The 21,249-nt window shown below is 45.1% G+C and overlaps 2 protein-coding genes across 2 annotated transcripts; one reads left to right on the forward strand and one right to left on the reverse strand.

The window, feature by feature from the left end:
* Positions 1 to 4,588: 4,588 nt before the first annotated feature.
* Positions 4,589 to 11,876, forward strand: fam171b (family with sequence similarity 171 member B; the record flags this gene model as incomplete). Its single annotated transcript, XM_083937848.1, has 8 exons — positions 4,589 to 4,811; positions 6,156 to 6,389; positions 8,544 to 8,636; positions 8,921 to 9,079; positions 9,753 to 9,923; positions 10,036 to 10,152; positions 10,240 to 10,354; positions 10,556 to 11,876. The coding sequence occupies 8 exons, from the start codon at positions 4,589 to 4,591 to the stop codon at positions 11,874 to 11,876; spliced, it is 2,433 nt and encodes an 810-aa protein (XP_083793974.1).
* A 2,143-nt stretch (positions 11,877 to 14,019) lies between these two features.
* Positions 14,020 to 19,251, reverse strand: zswim2 (zinc finger, SWIM-type containing 2; the record flags this gene model as incomplete). The annotated part of the gene is made up of 10 exons (XM_083937984.1): positions 14,020 to 14,031; positions 15,048 to 15,314; positions 16,935 to 17,103; positions 17,231 to 17,313; positions 17,461 to 17,545; positions 17,680 to 17,931; positions 18,262 to 18,499; positions 18,700 to 18,740; positions 18,935 to 19,011; positions 19,102 to 19,251. 10 exons carry the CDS (start codon positions 19,249 to 19,251, stop codon positions 14,020 to 14,022), a joined length of 1,374 nt encoding a protein of 457 aa, XP_083794110.1.
* Positions 19,252 to 21,249: the final 1,998 nt, after the last annotated feature.

Below are 21,249 nucleotides of genomic sequence, written 5' to 3' on the forward strand. Positions count from 1 at the left end.
ACACTGCATAATGTAGCACTGTTTGTTTGTAATAACCACCCGCGTTTTTAAGGCCGTCACAATGGCACATTTCACACACACACACACACACACACACACTTTTGTTACTGTGATGGACTGAATGAGTGTAACATTTTAATAAAGACTGAATTAAAGATGACTATTTTCTCACATCTTTGTTTAATATGAACCTGCAATTTCTATCTAAATAACTATTTATTTTCTTTAATTTCAGGCACATTTTGTTTTTGAACCATGCAAACTGGAGTGAACATGCACCAAGCTGATGATAGCACCACAGGGAAGGGGCCGATGGTGCCACCTAGTGGTAGAGTTAGTGTAATATTGGCTTTGGGGCACAAAAAGGTACAATTTAACTTTGAACCCTATGATTTAAGAAAACTATAATTTTGAGTTTTAAATGTAAACAATGCTTTAACAGAAGCAGGTGCATGTACTGTAAAGACTTGCATTCATGCATCATTTTTAAATCAAATAATTATCTTTGGTGATGTGCAGAAGTTCAGAGCTTTAAATAGAAATGACAGGAAATGACACGAGACACATGTTAGCCATCTTTTGGCCTGACCAATGCATCAGTCGGGCTCTACATTTGTCAGGTTGGTGTGTCTGGTACGGTAGACTATGACTTGTTCATGACGCCCTGGGACAGAAAGAGCGACCAGTTGACTTTCACCCCAAAGTCCTTTTTTTTAAAGGGACCATACCTTGTTTTTAAATGAATCTCCTTTTTGTCAAACTTGTTTCATTAGAAATATGAGAACAATATTAAATTCTAGACACTAGAAAAACAAACATATATGATCCGGTTTTCTTTATCAACCTCTACACATCCAAGTTTCACTTTTGTCACAGCCAGATATTTTGATTTCCTTGCTTTTCATTTGTTTTATGTGGGTGACGAATCCAACTTCTCTGTATTTTAGTTATGGATCATACAAGGAGCTCCTGAAGGCCACACAGACGGAGCCTTGACATCCAACTTCCACTGTCCTCGTCCCCATCCTCGACCCTGTCCTCGTCCCTGTCTTCACACTGTCCTCGACCATCTCTTCGTCCCTGTCCTCTTCCACTGTCCTCGTCCCTGTCCTCCACCCTGTCCTCGTCCCTGTCCTTGTCCCTGTCCTCGACCCTGTCCTCGTCCCTGTCTTCACACTTTCCTCGACCCTCTCTTCGTCCCTGTCCTCTTCCACTGTCCTCGTCCCTGTCCTCCACCCTGTCCTCGTCCCTGTCCTTGTCCATGTCCTCGACCCTGTCCTCATCCCTGTCTTCACACTTTCCTTGACCCTCTCTTCGTCCCTGTCTTTGTCCCTGTCCTCGTTCCTGTCCTCCACCCAGTCCTCGCCCCAGTCCTCGACCCCACCTCTGTATTTAATTGTCTCTCTCCTCCCTGAGTCCCGGATTAAATTATTTATTCAATCAATAATTGTTCTCTGATCAGTATTTGCCATTCAGATAGATTAGTTGTTGAGCCAACAACTACAGTACCTTTGTAAACTTTTGAACACTGGAAACATGACTTTAATGTAAACGCTCCGCCCTAATTCTAAACATGTGCGAGTTAGATTATGAACAGCCTCGATCACCCAACAAACATGCAACAAATATAGTGTATTTATATCATTTGATCATATTAAAGCTGGGGGAGTTTCCTGCTGCTATTGTTACTGTGACTGTTATACCACAGTCAGTGTGAGCGTGCCCTCAGAGACCAGGACAGGCACGTCACATCAGATAGTGAAGGTGGTATGAGACAGGTTGAAGACTAAGAGGTTAGAGGTTTGAGCCTCACAAGGTGCAGAAAAACTGTCTCCAGTTTACACTCTTACTTCAAAATAAGGGTCTAATATGCAACAGAAGGAGGGGAAAGTGTCTCAGAGAAGCAAGTGTAGACTTTTATGCTCTAATGTTGAAAGGGATGAGTCAAATAAGCACAGCATGAGGATAAGTCTGTCACATCAGATGGCCTGGGTGTTATGAGGAAGGCTGCAGACCAGTAGGTTGGAGGTTCGAGCCCCGTGGGCTGTAGCAGGTTTTAAGGTTTAATAACAATTTGAAATCCAGAGTCAAACACGCAAAGAGACTAGCTCTCATTGCCAGTGACACTGTTGGGGTTGTGGCAGAGACCATGACCTTCTGTGGAATGAGTTTGGAGTACGAAGCCCACCCCAGAACAGTGCTGAGCGCAACCGCTGAAGGAGGTGGTGGTGGGGGCATTGTCCCCACCGTTGTTCCTGGGACATATAGGTAAGGGGTTATGCAAATAACTCCCAGAACAAACAATCAGTTTATGTAAGCAGAGAAACAAAATTTTCCTTCTTGCAACTTCGATCATGATTCGTCATGACCAAGCTGCAAAGCATATATAGCAACATTATAGCTACGGCAGGGAAATATACAAGGTTATATGCTATAGGTTATGAGATAGAAGGTGAGTAAACAAGCTACCTGCTACAGCCCATGGGGCTTGAAGCTCCAACCTACTGGTCTGCAGCCTTCCTCATAACACCCAAGCTATCTGATGTGACAGACTTGTCCTCATTCTTTGCTTATTTGACTCATCCCTTTCGACCCTGGATGCACCTTTGTCCTCCTTCTGTTGCTCATTGGACTCTTATTTTGAAGTAGGAGTGTAAATTGGAGAACATATGAGACCTTCTTGATGATCCTGTTATCTGACATTTTTACGAAACGATTCCAATCTAATCGTTTCACGTTTCCTTCGCACTGATCCAGGAATCCGACCCATATCACCCTGAGCAGCCAGAGAAGGGGCAAATGTATCAATGCCTATAAAACAACGTAGAGCTCTGAGTTGCACTGCATCTGAAACTGACCTTTCTTTAAATCCCTGTATCTCAGAGGCATAATTCAAAATAGGAGAAACACATGCATCTTACAGTTGAGAGGAATTACAATATCTGAGGTCTTTACAGATTTTTTACTTGACAACAGACCCCAAAGCTCTGCTCGCTGAACCAGCCAAGAGTTTTATTCCATTTCCATAAGTCATAAACTCATCAAGAGGAAATCCCAAATATTTATACTCAGATACATATTTCAATGTCATGTTCCAGAAAGGTAAAATCTTCCCACTTCTTGGAACAAAAATGAATTATGTGTTTATTTATTTATTGACAGCCCCCATCCATAACACCAAGTCTTTAATAAATGTAACATATTCTGTAAATCATCTTCAGCCAGCAGAGCAACATCATCTGCGTACAGCAGAGTACCCACAGTTACAGCGGCTGAGCGAAGCCTAAATTAGCATTCTTGATTTCAGGATTTTTTACAGAAATCCATAAAGTCCAAAAACCTCCATCCACCATTCATCTCTTTCAGGAGCACGTTTGTATCCTTGTCCTCCTCCTTGTCCTGCGCACGTTTGCATTGATTTTTCAGCCGTTACAATTATTTCTTTCTTCTACAATAGAATGAAATGTATATCCAACATGGGTCATAGATGACTGAGTTGCTTGCAAAGTTATCAGCTTTTAACAAAGAAGCCTTGTTTGTCCTGCTCCTGAATAACAGGAAGCAGGACCATAGCAACCGTACCCCCACCATAAACATAGCATAGGCCTAAATGGGTCAACACACACAGGACAACAACCAAAGTTATCTCAGGACACTTTGCAGAGCAGGTAAAGACCACACTCTATGACTTATTTGTGATTTACAGAGACCCAACAATTCCCCTGTAGAGTACGGTGGCAAGGTAACGTGGGACAGACCCAGCTCTGTGGAAGAAGAGGAGGAAGACAAGAAGAGAGAAAAGACGGACAGATGGACAGAGTGAGACAATAATGAGAAATGGTGATATTTACAGGAACAATGGGGGAAATAATATAACACACGAGGGCCTAATTGTTTTGTCAAAGCAGTGGAGATAAAAGTAGGCAGACATGGATCTCAGGTTACCGGCAGAGGGCCACGCACACCCCAATGATGTAACAGCATCTCCCCTCTTACCAGAGACGATCAGGACAGAGAGACGTCTCACTCTGCAGCTTCTTCTTGGTACAGCAATGGTTAGCACATTATCACAGTTTCACTAAACATCAAATTGTAAGTAGCCTACATGTGTGAGCACATATTCATGGTCCATTGCATGCACAAAATTATTATTTTTATATAGATCATTGTGATTTCCCTTTGTTGAAATATCAAATAGTGGATGGACTTTAGGGTTAAAACATTACTTTTCACTAATGTATTTCCACTACTGCACAATAACCGTGATTAAGATGGACTCTTGTGGTTCATACAGTCCGGATAATTAGATTATAAACATTTCAGGGTGGATGTTTTGGTTTTGCAACGCGTGACACATCTTCCTGTTATAAACGAGCTTGGGCCACACACGCCCAGCCTCAGCACCAGCGCATCCTTCCTCCGCGGGGTTCCCCCCCCCTCTGTCCGCACCAACACTGGAAGAAACCACGAGAGAGACGAGATGAGGCCCTCGGAATAAGGACAAACACCTCCGGACCGCGTTCTTCTCCTCCTCCCGAGCTCGTCTCTCGCGGTTCGTTATGTCTTTGAGCCTGCTCCCCCTCTCGCCATGCCCGCCGCTGAACGCTCCCTGCTGCCGCCGCCGCTGCTCCTTCTGCCGTCGTTGCTTTTGATTTGGTGCCTGGATGGGGCGGTGAGAGCCGCGGAGGAGGGCGGCGGCCTGCCCTCCTCCTCGCCCGGGGACAATGGCCTCACAGTCGCGGTCGGAGAGCCGTCAGTCACCGAGCCGACGGCCCCGGAGCGGTTCCTCAGCCCCTCCGCTCCCACAGAAGGTAAACAACAACAATAAGAGCTCTCCGTCTGCGGCTCATTGTTAGAGAAAATGGAAATGAGCTGCACGGAGGGGACCGTGACTCATAACCGAGTCAGGTAGCAGTGCTGGGCACCTCATGTTAGGCTGCTGGGTCTGGTGAAACTAAAAAAGAAACAAGATTATACTCCATAATTGACTTGTTATGTAGCATTTATGCAGTAAAAGAAGCCCTGCGGTAGTTTCCTGTGAGGAAGTGTGTCTATAAATACATTTGAAATGATGCAAAACTACCACAGAATGCAACATTTCATTAAATATGACACTTTTAATTCATTTGAGAGGCAAATGAAAGAATATGCATGCAGGTGTGAGGGACATGCTGGTCAAATATGAGCCATATTATAGATATTTTGTGCAGAAACATTTAAGAGGGTAATTTACTGTAATGTTCCTAATTGTTATTTCGCTCTTTCTATTGATGAGCTATTGGACGTATTCACAGGCAGTCAGGCCAACAGGCTGATAGGATTAAGATGTATAATGTGCAGGTTTGGGGGATTAGGTTTTTTATCTTTTTGGCCTGAGCAGGTGATGTTAACCGTGCGCCGCTCTGCTGATACACGACCTGAGCCTCTCCTCCCCTCTGTTTACACCCAGACCGGGCTCTGATGGTGGCTTTAATGCTTTCCACGTCCAGCTGCCATGTTAATGTCAGATTTACAGACCGCAACACGCTATGCGTTCTGGATGTCCTGGAGGTTATCTAGGACTTTGGATGATGAGTTTCGGAGAAGTGACTGACGGAAAAAAAGGCAGTTGACGATGGCGATGGTTGAAGAAGAGGTTGGAGACGTGCGAGGAGCCAGACGTTAGGAAGGGAGTTGGGACGGATGTTGTTCATGTCTGATACACAGTTTAATTTAACAAAGTTGGCTTTTAAAACAAACAGAATACTGGAAACAACACAAGTGGGGAGTAGGAGTAACTAACGAGGATGTTTTTAGCCTCACTAGATTTAGACAAATGCATTCTGGTCTGGTCCACTTGCTTCATATCAACCATAAGGTCTGCATGCTCCTGAGTGCATGTGGAAGAACTCGGTTTTGATGTATCTTTCATTCTCCCGACGGCTCAGCGGTGTATGCCTCATCACTTTTTCATGGCGAGAGAAAGGTTATGGCGTACTGCTGAGAGGAAGTGGGTGAGGCTGGTCTGCAGGCACATGGGACACCTGCAGAGACACAAGTGTCACCGCAAATAAACACTTTCTTACTCTAGCAGGCGTGCTGATAGGCAGCCTACCTGAAGAACAAACACCAGTATAAAGTCTAAATCATGATATCTTCTGGCATTTTCACCCCAGAGCCCCAGTTTGCCCTGAAGGTCCTGGTGAGGGACATGGTCACCCGTCAGGCGCTTCCAGGTGCTACAGTGGACGTCTACGTCAACCACACCCTGAGGAGCTCTGCCCCAACAGGGGAGACAGGCGAGGTTCTGCTCTGGGTAACGTACAGTCCAGGCCTCAGTCTAACCCTGCTGGGCAACATGGAGGGCTACGTCCCCAGCCCGCTACCCTGGAGCACCACCAAGAGACCCAGTGAGTAACAACTTTGACTCTTTGAGTGCACACCTTCACACAATAATTGTTTCAGGCAGAGATTCCCAACCAGGGGGAGATGGGGGAGCAGCTCAACTCATTTGAAAAAAAAAAAATAGAAATTATGATTTGATTAAACTAGTAACCTACCTGTATATCACCTGTAAGATCTGACTACTAGCCAACAGGTCGTAGTTATGTAAGGGCGCACTCACACTGTCCATCCGTACCGTGCCCAAACAGGTTTCACGGCTAAAGTCTGGTTCGTTTGACCAGTGTGAGTGCAACCTAGGAGCGCCACGTTAGCCGGCCACGGCGCGTTTGGGAGAGGTGGGCTTTTGTAAAGCACGTTTGCACGTGTACGAGCAGGAGGCCTACGGCGGTTCTGACGTCATAGAAAAAAGAAGGAGGGACCATGCGCGGACATTTCAAACAATGGCGGTGAAAGGTTCACGTTGGTGTGATGCTGAGGTGGAGTGTTTACTGCAGATTTGGTCGATGAAAAGATTCAAAAACAGTCGACAAGACGCACAAAAACTCAGAGGTCTACGGAAAGATTTGGAAACAAAGCCACGCATCGCCATGACGTCATCAACTGACATATGACGTGTGACGGCGTGATGACGTATAGGCAGCAAGAAGCATTCGCCGAGGCCCAGGTAGAGTGAGTACAAACGGGCCTGGAGGGGGGGACAAGGACCCTAAAGCACGGGGCACGGTGCAGACGCGCATGAAATCTAGTTGGGTAGGAAGCACAGAAGTTTAAAGCGGTACAGTAGCTATAAATGGATAAACAGTTGAAATAGAGTGATCGTATGCTATAAGTAGGTCTACTGACTAAACAGTTAATTAGCTAAAATGGATAAACAGTTAGTTTAGTGTGTGGGGAACCACTGGTTTAGGAGAACATGCACTCACATGGCTGAAATCTTTCCCCTGATCTACCTTTGAGTCATAAGCCTGGCTCCTCTGACTGCAGGAGTTCTTGTGGTTTCTCATCATCCCCTCAGCTGAAATGCTGAACCCTGCGTCCTGACCAGCTCCAGCGTCGCAGCTGACCTTCCCCCAAAGGGACGCCAGTAAAGCAGATTATCCAACAAGGATCGATCGGAGCATAAAGAAAAACACAATTATTGGCATTTAGCCGATTACTCTTGCTCAACTGAGAAGGAAGTGCTCCGCTCAAGGACGTATTCCTCTTAGCTGTGTAAATATTGTGATGTGGGTTGATTAAAATACTACAACTACTGCTACTGAGGGAAAATCAAGCTTTTGCTTAAGGCGGTGCAGTCATTTGTGAGTCCTTCTCTCCTGTAACGCCAGCCACGGTATTCACACAAGTGCATAATTCATGGTCATCACAGATTAATGAAGTGTCTGCGACAACACACAACTTGTCTCTGAGGTTTGTTCATGATGAAGCAATGCATGTTCCCAGTGTACAGTCAAGTGTAACTGAACACCCCGGTGTTATTGATTATTACTACAGCAGCATGCGAGTCAAGGTGTCTGACTCAAGCGTGGGGGTATATCCCTGCCTCAGCAAAGTGTCTTTGTCCTGCGCCCGGGCGAATGCAGAGGGGGGTGGGGGCTTTTTAGTCACGGCGATCTCATGTTGGTGTAAAAAGAGAGAGGGAGAGAGAGAGAGAGAGAGAGAAGGGGCCTGGGTCCTACTTTATTGTCCCTGCTCCCACTTCCTCTTAATGGGCTGTGTCAGACAGAGAGGAAGCAGGGAGGAGGCAGTGTTTCAGAGCAAAGATGGAGCAGGTGTTGTGATGGATAAGAGGGATGATGAAAGAACGTCATCTGTCGAGACCTGCTTTGCTCTGCATTATTAGAGGCGCCTCCCTTTTGTGCTGCCGAGCCAGACAGCTGAACCCCAAAAGGAGGCTTGAGGTGGTGCTGCCCCCTGCTGGTGGTATTGCAGACCCACAAGTCACAAACAACAAAGGTTGACTTGTCTCGTCTCTGCTTAAATGCCTTATTAAGTGATTATAGAATATGTTAAACTAACTTTAAGTAACAGTTTTCATTACATCCGTCTCTCAAAGGTTTATTTATTGGTAAAGTTGCCACTTTTGGTCTCTGACTGACCTTTTTCTGTTGGGTAGAAATGTAGTAAGTGTCATTTGTGTTTTGTTTGTCTTCCTGTAGTTTTCTCTGCTGTGACGTTGCTGCTGCTGCCTCACAGTCAGGGGAACATCTGGCTGTTTGAAGACTCGGTGCTCATCACAGGGAAGTTACCTGGTGAGTTGACACACTTTTTAGATTTTGTTTTTTTCCTGAAATAACGGAGCTAAATGGGAGCTTTAACCGGATTATCTGGGCGTTTTTAAGTTTACGATTTGCACGGATTGAAGAAAGTAGAAAATCAAGAACGGATTCAATGTCAAGATACAAGAAAAACAAGTATTACACAACATGTATTTGTTATATTAAAATGTGAATAGAAAAAAAGGTCACCACTGATACTGTTTTTACTGTTTTCAGATCAATTATGTGTCCAGATTTACGCCATGTTGTTTTTACAGACAGCTCATCCCGACCCATGGTGAAGTTCCCCAAGAACCTCCTCACCATGTCCGATAAGAGCAACGTCTCCTCGGTGACAGCGTATCTGACTGTGCCACAGCACCACCTGGCCAAAGACTGCACCAACTGCACTCCGGGCATCATCAGCAGGAAATCACGTGAGCGTTAAAAACAGCCTCATTAAAAAATGGTTTTACCAACAATTATTTAAAGACGTTCTTTAAATCAAGCAGATCTCGCTGCCTGCTTTGTTGTTTCGTGATCATTCTTTACTAAATGGATTTTAGGCAATATTTAAACTACAACTATTTTAAACAGAAGAATTTACTTTACGTCATGACCGAAAGAACAAGGTTGCAGGTACAAGCAGCCGAAATGTGCTTCCTCAGGAGGGGGGCTGAAGTCTCCCTTAGAGAGAGGGGGAGAAGTTCAGCATTCGTGAGGAACTCGGAGTAGAGCCGCTGCTCCTTTGTGTTGAAAGGAGCCAGTTGAGGTGGTTCAGGATCATCTGGTAAGGATGAACCCTGGGCGCCTCCCTAGGGAGGTGTTCCAGGCACGTCCAGCTGGGAGGAGGCCTCGGGGAAGACCCAGGACCAGGTGGAGAGATTCGATCTCCACACTGACCTGGGAACACCTCAGGATCCCCCAGTTAGAGCTGGTTAATGTGGCCCGGGAAAGGGAAGTTTGGGGTCCCCTGCTAAAGCTGCTGCCCCCACGACCCGACCCCGGATAAGAGGCTGAAGATGAGATGAGATGAGATGAATTTGCTTTACCATTTAAACGTCCTTTGATTGGCTGCTCTGACTGGATCACTCCTCCTCGTGTCTGCAGTGCTCAGAAACATCGAGCTGAAGGCGGTGGCAGCCGTCGATGTCCTGCTGTACTCCGATGGCAAGGAGCTCCAAGTTCGAGGGCCCATTCAAATCAGCCTCCCCCTGGGACACGGCACACACCTCAGGGCCTCTGATACCGTACCAGCCTGGGCCTTCAACCTAAAGACAGGTAAGCAGAAAAGATTACAGAGACCCACTAAATTATATTACAAAATAACACGTGACACGTGCAAAATAAAGGTTAACACATTGTTCACGGATGCTGTGACCAAACACAACAGGTGCGTGGGAGAATCAGGGGCTGGGGATAGTGAAATCCTTTGGCCATGAGCTGGTTTGGACCTACACTGCTTCCCATCTGGGCTACTGGATCGCTGCCCCCGTTCCCTCATCAAACGGTACGTATCTCATCTAGCTTTACGTTAGTGCAGTATATGAAACTTGTTCTGATGCATTTTTCATGTCATGCCATTTATATAACGTAGGATACGGAGGCTCCATTGATTTCCTATCATACCACACCTACCTGCTGATGGGAATCCTGGGAGCAACGCTGGCTATAGTGGTGGGATTCCTCTCCTTGCTGCTGTGTCACTGCAGGTAAGAAAGCTGCTCACACATGTTATTCAGTCACGTACAACTTACAGAATATAACACACATTCGACAGTCCTTACTTATCAATGAATTATAGTTTAGAAGAGATAAGTTTAGACCTCTTAATGAATTATACTTGTTTGATCTTCATATAAGCCCTATGTAACTCTAGTCCACCCTGATTAAATTCTGCTTCTTCTGTATAGGAGAGGTTCTTATCGAGAGCCCAGGAGGAGGAGGAGAGCGCGCTTTTCCAAACTCACGGTGGTGAAAAAAGACCAAACCACCTCCACCCACATGGAAGAGGGTTTATTGTTCCGTTCTGGCGACAACAGCCTGGCTTCCTGCAGCGTCCAGTGTGAACCCTCGACCACGCCGAGGCACAAAGCCAACTACAACATCTATGTGGAGGATCCAGGGAGTCGCCCGGCGGCTCCTCTTTATGGGAACATTGCTCTGGATCGGATCAAAGGTTCCCAGCCGCCGTCTCACTACATCAACAGTGAAGACGTGGCTCGGCTCCGGGAGAAGTCAGAGCAGAACAGGGCCAACATGAACTCTGACAACTTCTTTCCAGATAAGCTGGTTCATATTTACAGCCAGCCGGTGGCTATTATTCAGGCACCAGAGCTCTTCAGTGCTCAGGAGCAGCAGCTGTCAGGTTGCAAGTCTGCGACTTTCCCCCGCAATGGAATTGAGTATGACCCTCACTCAGAGCCTGTGAGTAAGGACAGCTACACCCAGACACTACCCAAAGACCCTCACCACCACTCCCAAAGTGGAGGCAGCCAACAGCAGAGCAACCAAGATGAGCCCCAGCCCCTGGAGACTCCTCCTCAGGGCCAAGGCCCTAACGCCGTCATGTGGGGACGCTACAGTAACCTCCTTGAATCCTCGGTCTCTGTGCCTGGGACTCTGAACGAGGCAGCTGGTATGGCGGCCTTCAGCAGTGGGCACGGTGTACCCAGCGAGCTGCAGGGGATATCAGAACGCACCTTGCTGGAGCTGACCCGTGGCAAGTCTCACTCCAGGGCCTGGTTTGTCTCCTTAGACGGGAAGCCGGCCGCCCAGGTCCGCCACTCCATTATTGAGCTCCAAAACCGCCACCGCCCGCCGAGCAGCAACGACACGAGCCTGGACTCAGGAGTGGACATGAACGAGCCGCAGCATAATATTCGCGAGACGGAGCGGGAGAAGCGCTCAATCAGGGCGTCTTCCCTGCCGTACCACAGCCGAGGGGGGCGCTATGGTGAAGAGCAGGACCTGAGCAGTAGTGAGAGCGGCACCACGGCCACCTGTACGCCAGAGGACCCTTCTCTGAGGAACATTTTAGACGGGAGCAGTGGAGCTATTCCCAACATTCCTGAAGAGCGAGACGGGATGGATACATCCAGCGCTCAGGAGGACAGCGAGTCAAGAGGTACACCACCTCCACGGCGCCTGAGGAAAGTGAGGGAGAAGGGGAAGACGGAAAAGAGGAGCGCCAAGCATGTCCGCGAGGGGAGACCTCTGACCAAGAGAAGTTAGAGCATGGCTTGTTGCAAACATCAAGCATTTTTTTCATCAGCGCTTAGTTTAAATGTCCATCTAACCCACATTGAGCTGTTTTCATCACATGGTGTCACGAGTGCCGAGTGATCCAAACGCGTTTCACCGCTCACGCAGGCATCGTTGTTAAGTTATGTGATTGTACAACTTTGCCAAAGAATGCATTCGCTATCTCAAGAAACTAAAGCAGGATCCAGGTCATGTTGAATCATCACGCAGCTGCTGTTAGACATGTTCGTGCACCATCGTTCTCCCATTCTCTGAAGATCACCAGCGAGGTTCTTTGCAGCAAAACGTCCACGAGAACACGATACCCCATCATCCCCAGCACTGGCATTAAGAGGGTGCCTTCCTACTGCCTGTCATCATGAAATATGATCACCAAAGGCACAGTGTTTGTGTGTGTTTAGTCAAATCTGAGGGGTTTGCAGGACGGACACAGGTCTGTATGTAGTGGACGTGTCTTCATCATAAATGCCTGCTGTTAATTTGAATAATAGACGCCTCGTTTCACTTAAAGAGAAACTCTGGGTCTACCTGTCATTATTAGATTTAGCTCTGTCAGAAGAACCCATGAGATTGTATCTGATTGTCAACCTGTCACCCACTCCACTGGCTTTAGGAGTAAAACACTGATGTACACTGCAAAGCTAAGCTGCCAGTTTGACGTTATCACGCCTGATACTCAAGGTTTAAAGCTTACGGTTATTTCAGAATGCATGAAAATGAATGTTTCCTTGTGCGTATGAACACATTTTTACTGTAAAAGCTAACATTACGTCATTGTAGCCTTTGGATTACTTGGGGACTGAATGGTTTATTTCATTGTCTTGGAAGGAGACTCAGTGTTGAGCTGCAAACTCTATTACAACAATAAAACCCCAGGATTTCTGCACTGTGATGACGGGTCACAATGTGAGAATCACAGCACCTAGAAGCCCCAGGAGGAAAAGCTCAGCTCGTCTGATGCTGATTGGTTTGAGTAGTGCTATTAAAATGATGATGCACAGCTCTGAGGAAATCATTTGATATATCACCTAAATTACACAATTTGCAATGTTAAGTTAGTGAACCCAAACCTTCTGCTTCACCACCCACAGGTGATGCATTGTTATTATTTTCTATCTTAATAACAAAGTATTAGCCTTATAAAGTATTGTCATTATATAACTTTAATTCGGTGCCTTGGACTTTTGCTTTGAAAACCTGTTTTATTTGACCCAATACATTCACTCCCTGACCACTGGGTCACGTTTTTTTTTTACGTGTCGACAGATGTGACTGAAGAAGGAGAGATGGTTTTAAATGGGTTTTTCAATTGAAGTTTGAATTATAAACGAACATTCAAAACATGAATCCGACTGACTTTGGTAAACCCGCTTTGGTTGACGTGTAGTTTTGTGTCAAATGTAGAGCTGCAACAATAAGTTGACTGATTGATGAGTCACTGCACTAAAAAAGGAAGATTCCTAATTACTTTGATAATAAATTGTTAGGGTCATTTTTCACGCAAAAAAAGGTGGAAAACGCTGGAGCTGTCCTGTTTTTCTCATTTTGTGTTGGACTGACATTTAAAAACATCCCATTGGACTTTCAGGAACGGTGAGATTTTTGACTATTTTTTGACATTTTATTCACCAAATGATTAATCCGCAGATGGATAATGAAAATAATCATTGGCTGCAGACCTGGTCGAATGTTTCACTGACTATTATATGGGTTCATGCCTCCCTCAGGATGAATTGTAACTTTGGTGACCCCCTAAACTTCACATCTCCCATCAGGTCAAAAATACAATTTCTCTAATAATTTGGTTTTCAACAAGGAACACCTGTTTTTCACATCGGTCCCCTAACTGACACGGTGGCTTTTGTCTTAAGTCAAATAAAGCCCCCCCCCCACACACTTTAAGATGTGCCCTTTTATCAGAAACCTATCACAGTGTAAATACAACAATGGCAACAGTACCACACCATTTTGCCATATTCAGTCTTCCATCATACTGTACATTTATTCCCCTGACGAGTTCACTTCGTACGAGCATCCATGTCTTCTTTTGTATGTAAATAGTAATATTTTATGTATTCTGTGGCTGTGATTTCACTTATTTTGTGCTGTTCTTTCATCTTAAAGCCTGAGAGGGTCCGTTTTTAAGGGAGAGTCAAAGGGAGCGTACATCGAGCCTGAGCTTTGTCATTTTAAATGTAGCAACACGTTGAGCACCTAATCATTCAGTATGCTTACAAATGAACATGCAGCTTGAAAACGCAGCATCCCGCGGCTCGCACAGCGACCCGAGGAGCGGTTTGTGAACACTTTGTGCTGAATTCTCGACAAGCAAATCAAAGCTACTGCCACTCCTGTTTTAAAGTGCTCTCGCTGAATGTATTTGTGTTGATTTAATGTGTTTTAATAGCGTGCCCCTCTCGTGTCTATCCATTGAACCTCACAGGCTTTTTTTGTTCCTTCCAAAGTGGGCACCTCTTGTGTTTACCTCTGTAACGATGGTAGTTTTATTAGTCTTGCCTTTTTTTGCACTAAATTAATAAACTTACTTGATACAAATTATTGCGCAGAAGTGTTTGTTATTATATTTTCGACTGTGGAGTTGATTATGTATTAAATACATTTGAGCAAAATGACACAAAAACAGCATTTTAGATACATTTCATGTTGTTGAATGAAGGGTTACGCATGCGTACTTATTGATTTCTTTATTTCAGTTCACGTCTTCCTCTGTGGCTGTGTTTTGATCACGACTCCAGTCATTCTCAGCTCTGAAATCAGTCTGTTGTTTGCCTCTTTAACTGTTCCCGTGCCCGTCCTTTGGGGTTGTGATCTAGCTCGCCTGGCCGGAGAGGCCACAGCAGCTGTGTGGTCTGACTCCGGTCTCTGCAAACCTACAAAAAGGTTCAGCTGTGGTTGCACTCTGACTTTCCTCACTGCAAACCTGTTCGCTGAAGCAGGGCTGTGTTTTGTTGCCGTCTTTGAGGAGTGTGCACTTGAGTCAGATCTACTGAGGTGATCAAAAGAAGAGCTTCTTTCAGAAATAAGAAGAATTTGTTTTCTCTGCAGCTCTTTGTCTCCTTTAGCGATGCACAAGCCTTGAACTCTATTACTTATGAACTCTTGTGGGGTGTTTAAAGTTACCGGAGAGCCTGTTAGCACATCTAAGTTAAGGGAACCGTGTGAGGGAGTGACTTTAGTGTTCCTGTCCCGCAGTGCCACTCCTGGAATAAACAGGTCCTTTAAGTTATTTTCTGGTGGTTTGGCACAGTCACTGGAAAGGCAGGGCGCCAACTTAGGAGAGGTCTTCCTTTCCCTGGTAGCCCAAGTCAAGGGGTTATAAATGACAAATCCATCCAGAGGGCAGGAGTTGGACTTCCGCAGGATCTGGTCCACACAGTCGGTGTGGAACTGAAGTGTGTGAACATGTGAGGGGGGAGAGAGGAGGGGGCTGTGTCATGTTTTTTGGATTACATTTGTTTAAATCATTATGATTTGATGTGTTATAGTCTCAGCTGACTGGGTTCTGATATTCTCAGTGACTTGATGCACTTCACAGAGTCAGGATAAAGGCTAGTCCCCACATTTCATTCACTGTGTGTTAGAAATAACAGTTATATTTCTATTTCTTCTGATTCAGTATCAAGCTTTTTTATTCAAAAGTGCCAGTTCATTTCAGGGATTTTGTAGTAAATATTATTGTGAGAACTTCTATTAAATTTATGAAAAATCCTCATTAGGTACAAAACTAGGCAAGACTGAAATGTGTTCATCTCAGTTGATAGGATAAATCCAATAAGACTATAAACCTGTATGATTTGTACACAGACAGCTCTTCAGAGTTCATAGTCCAGGACCTGCTGACACACAGAGCCCGGCTCAACACTCGAGACCTCTGGGGCCGCTCTCCTTTGCATCTGTGTGCTGAGAAAGGACATTTTCTCACCCTTCAGGTAAGAGTGAGCTTTAACTCTTTAATGTCCTCACTCAGAACAGTACAAACCATACACTGTATTATATATTACTATGCCAGCATATGTCATTTTGTTACCATGGAATCAATACCAAATTCTATAAGAACTGTACATTTATTATCTTAGCACCACTACGCTAATTGACAATTCAACCATCTTAGCTTTAAATTATAGAATAACATTAAATGCATGTAGCACATTAACAACAATAAATGATCTATTTCTAAGGACTGAGCTGATTTATTTACCATAACACACAAACTCAATGGCAGAGTCAGCTCAATTAGGTGTTGAACCATAAGTTGTGTTGAGCCTTTTAGGTTAGGGTAAGAACACCTCACAAATGTTGAATTTTGGAAATCATAAACTATCTAAAGCCTGAACCATTATATAATGTTCGATCAACGTTTTTGAAACAATAGTAAGAATATGCGAATAACAAATATAACGTCAAACATGAAATTCTTGTGATGAGATGGTGCAAAGTGGTAAGAGATGGCTCAAGACAAAAGGTTGTGAGTTCAATACCTGTATGGGGCAGTGAGGTTTGAATAGTGAATAGTATGCTAAAAGATATGTTATCCCGGAAGACTTCAGAGGCGGTTGGCATGTCTGAGGCAAAGCAGCAGATTTGGCAGAAGTCATGGAGAAGGACTTTTGGGTGCTTCTGGAAACCGGCACCTCAGGAGGGGGAAACAGGGAACCGTCCAAGCTGTTTACAGTAAGGACGGGACGCTGGTGACCTCATCTGATGAGGTAGTCGGGCGCTGGAAGGTCTTTGAGGAACTCCTTAATCCGACTAACACGCCCTCTTTTGTAGAGAGGCAGAGCTGCAGGCCGGAGGCTCTGTATATGTTTTAAGGTCCCATTAATTGAATAGAAGTTTTCACATTGATGTTTAGAAGAAAAACCATGACATGAACTGGGAGGTCTAGGTGAGTTGGTATGGAGTGACCCTGTACTAATCTGTATAATATGATAAACATAAATTTAAGCTCTAAAGATATTATTTGAAACAAGTTTCATTATACTGAGATTAAGAAGAAACAAGTTTTACCTTGTGATGACACGGTAGAATTCGGACACGCTGACCCAGGCTAAAATCCAGCAGGCAGATGCGACACTGTTGTCCCACATCCAGGAGCTGAGACCCTGATCTCACCCTGACCGCTGGTAGAGACCCCAACACATGTTCAGGTAGAGGGTCTGCAGCTACAGGGATGATGCTGAGCGTGAAGTGGCAAACGATAGTTTTATTAGCACCCTCAGGAAAGTATCAATGTTCAGAGTGAATCTGTCTATCGTCATCTACCAAAGATGAAATGGATAGTCTGCATGTATTCGATAACTCACCTGTCAGCTGCTGGCGGAGAGGTCGCTCCCCTTGGTTCGTCACTCAGGTCCTCCGTCACGAGGTGCCACTTCTCTCTTCTTTTCTGTTTCAGGTTTAGACACTGTTATTGTTATCAGGTGTGAATTGAATCATCTCCATATTGGATTACTGGTTTTCAAGAGTCCTGAGGTGGGAGATTAGCTGAAGCAGTACCAGTGTTATGTCAAAGCTGAATCTAAAAATAACGTACCGTCCGTGATGCAAATGGATGCTGTGGGTGGCGGCCCTTCTTTAAGCAGTCCTCGCATAGATACAAGTAACTGCAGACCGTGCATCTGAGGAGATGATAGCAGGGATTAAAGGGGACATGGGAGCACAGCATGACTACAATATTACAATCGCCATACTGAGAACACTGTGATTTAAACTGTACAAAGCTCTATGTACAATACTCATATTGCTTGCTTACTTGAAACATTTGCCAGTGACAGGGCAGACACTGCAGCTGTGACACAGGACTCCCAGGTGTCTGTCTGGCTTCTCTCTCTCTGCTGCAGTGAAGAGCTTTGCTGCGTTTTTCACCTGCTGCTGCAGTAACTTCAAAGAGCTGAAGTCCTCCCTGCACAGAGGGCACCGCACAGTTTCTTCCCTGTCTGACAGTCTCTGGTGATCCGCCCACACCTTCACGCAGGCGATGTGGACATTATTGCCACAACCGAACCTAGGAGACACGAGGATGGGCATGTGAGAGTGCACAAATCTGTCTGCACGATGCAAATAAACAGTTTCTGTATTCCTTTGTGCTTGAGTGATATGTCCTCTTCTGTGACTATCAGGAGATCTGAATCTAATTTTACGACATCCGAAAATCTGTACTGGTGGTTTCCGCAAAACACTCTGTATATCAACAGCTGGATGTGCCGTATTGAGACTGTTATGGGGTCGTGTTCTGGTCAGTAGTGCAACTAAAGTTGAATAGAACATCTTACATCATCATGAAACATGACCGTAGTAAAACAATGACCCCAGAACAATTCCAGCTCCTACGCACCTGCAGTAAGAGACTGGCTGTTTTTTCTCCAGCAGCTCTTCTTGACAGATAGGACATACATCCTGGGCTTGGATAATTTTCCGGCAGACACTTCCAGCCTCCTGGCCAATGACTGGTTGGCCCGGGGTCCCAGAAGCAGCAGAAGGATCATTTTCCATCCGGGGGTGGTCTTTGGGTTGGTGTAAACCATGGAGCACCTCCAAGATCTGTCTGTCCACAAGTCCATGCTGAAATGTATCTAGGGCAGAGTTATTTTTACCGCTACATGTCATCAGCAGCACACGGGTGGTCAGTTCTTTTAAACAGCATAAACAACTCTAGTTTAATGAATCAGCGTTGTGATGTTCATACGAGGTTTAGAAGGAAATGTTAAATGCTAGGGGTTTTCATCATTTTCAATGTGTCACAAATAAGCGTTAATTTATTTAAACAACTTACATTCATGTTCTCTGGGGAGTCTGAATTTCCGCAGTAAAACCCTGAAAGGGAAATTCTGGTTAGCAGTGCTCATGGATGAAAAGTATCACTGATATGTTCACACAAAATGGATACCGTTAGATTGTTTCAAATATATTTGTGTCTTACAGAACATTTAACTAAAACTACTTGAACAAAATAAGACAAATAACAGTTTCAAGTCGTACTACAGACATCATTTGTGTGCTACTGATACCAGCAGATGTGTTTGCATGGCTCCAGCTCCCTGGTGAACACGGGACAAGTGCACGAATGTGGGTTACCCAAGCACACCTGAACAACATGAACAAGAGTGGAGTAAGGATGCACAACATGGTTTGTGGAGTCTGAGAAATAAGCATCCTGGATCACAGAAGGATTTACCTTGAAGTTCCCGGCCTCTCCCTCCTCCCTGAGCAGAAATCCTGTCGGGCCGAAGGATTTCAGGAGAAAGATGGTTGTGTTGAGGGCTTGGTCTTGGTGGAAACTCACTGCATCACTGACTGTGTTCCTCCAAGTAGTTTTCCTGAACATCCTGTCACTGCAGAATACAGACTTGTAGCAACTGTTAAAAAATGCATGCTAAAATGCACTCTAGGAGTCAAAAGTAGTGCTAAAGTGCCCCCTAGGAGTCAAAACAAGTGTTTAAGTGCCCCCTAGGAGTCAAAACACGTGCTAAAGTGTCCTCTTGGAGTCAAAACACGTGCTCAAGTGCCCCCTAGGAGTCAAAACACATGCCAAAGTGCCCTCTAATAGTCAAAACACATGCTAAAGAGCCTTCTAGGAGTCAAAACTAGAGCTAAAGTGGCCTCTAGGAATCAAAACTAGAGCTAAAGTGCCCTCTAGGAGTCAAAACACATGCTAGAGTGCCTTCTAGGTGTCAAAACTAGAGCTAAAGTGGCCTCTGGGAGTCAAAACTAGAGCTAAAGCGGCCTCTAGGAGTCAAAACACTGCTTAAGTGCCCTCTAGGAGTCCAAACTAGTGCTTAAGTGCCCTCTAGCAGTCAAAACACATGCTAAAGTGGTCTCTTAGGAGCCAAACCCGAGCTAAGGTGCCCTCTAGGAATCAAAACACATGCTAAAGTGCCCTCTAGGACTCAAAAAACATGCTAAAGTGCCTTCTAGGAGTCAAAACACGTGCTAAAGTGCCCTCTAGGAGTCAAAACACATGCTAAAGTGCTCTCTAGGACTCAAAACACATGCTAAAGTGCCTTCTAGGAGTCAAAACACGTGCTAAAGGGCCCCATAGGAGTCAGAACACATGCTAAAGTGCCTTCTAGGAGTCAAAACTAGAGCTAAAGTGCCCTCTAGGAGTCAAAACTAGAGCTAACGTGCTCTCTAGGACTCAAAACTAGTGCTAAAGTTCCCCCTAGGAGTCAACACACGTGCTAAAGTGTCTTCTAGGAGTCGAAACACGTGCTAAAGTGTCCTCTAGAAGTCAAAACACATGCTAAAGTGGCCTCTTGGGAGCCAAAATGTGTGCTAAAGTGTCCAATAGGAGACAAAACGCGTGCTAAAGTGCCCTCTAGGAGACAAAACACGTGCTAAAGTGGTATCTTGAGAGCCAAACGTGTGCTAAGTAAGTAAAGGAAAAAGGAGTCCTCCACTAAAGAGGACCCTTTTTCCCTTTTCGCCCCTGCCCTTCTTCAAAAAGTGTTTGCACGTCCCTGCCCTCTGACAAACACTAGGAAACACGACGACAACACCACCTGGCTTTGTAGCTAACACACATACACGAGAAGTTAGCTTTTACGGGCAGCTAGTCACGACAGGTGTTTTTCATTTTTAATACAGTGATACTGACTATGACTGTACGCTACCTGGAAGTACACTAACATTGGCTCGGAACTCATTAACCAGCTCTAACTGGGGGATCCTGAGGCGTTCCCAGGCCAGTGTGGAGATCTAATCTCTCCACCTGGTCCTGGGTCTTCCCCGAGGCCTCCTCAATGTCACGCACAGCACTAGCTTCACGTAAATTAACAACTTTTCACAACTTCCGGTTAATGGAGAGTGTTGACAAACAGCAAACAAACGTTGACACTTTCAGTTTTCACTAATATTCTTACCTCAGGTGGCGTACACGTCTGAAAGTACATAAAAAGTATATTTATTTGTCGATAAATTCCTTCAGACCAGCCGCAAGTTACTGCGGCAGAGCAACGTACCGAGAAGGACGCTGTGGCCATGGTAACCAGGCTGTTGCCATGGAGCTTTTGGACCCGCAGAGGGCGCCGTTGCTAAGGAACAGAAACCTTGCTGATTGGTTCAAAGCAGTGAAAATGACATTTTATCTTTATTTTTTAAATTAAAAAATATATTTAATACATTTAACAGCCAGTCAGTAAGTAATAAGTAGTTATTATTTTGTGTGAATTAATATTCAATATTTGCAACTATATCAACCACAGATACAAAAAAGGCACACACACACACACACACACACACACACACACACACACACACACACACACACACACACACACACACACACACACACACACACACACACACACACACACACACACACACA

Source organism: Echiichthys vipera (genome assembly GCF_963691815.1).
Source record: "Echiichthys vipera genome assembly, chromosome: 23".
Classification (NCBI taxonomy): Eukaryota; Metazoa; Chordata; class Actinopteri; order Perciformes; family Trachinidae; genus Echiichthys; species Echiichthys vipera.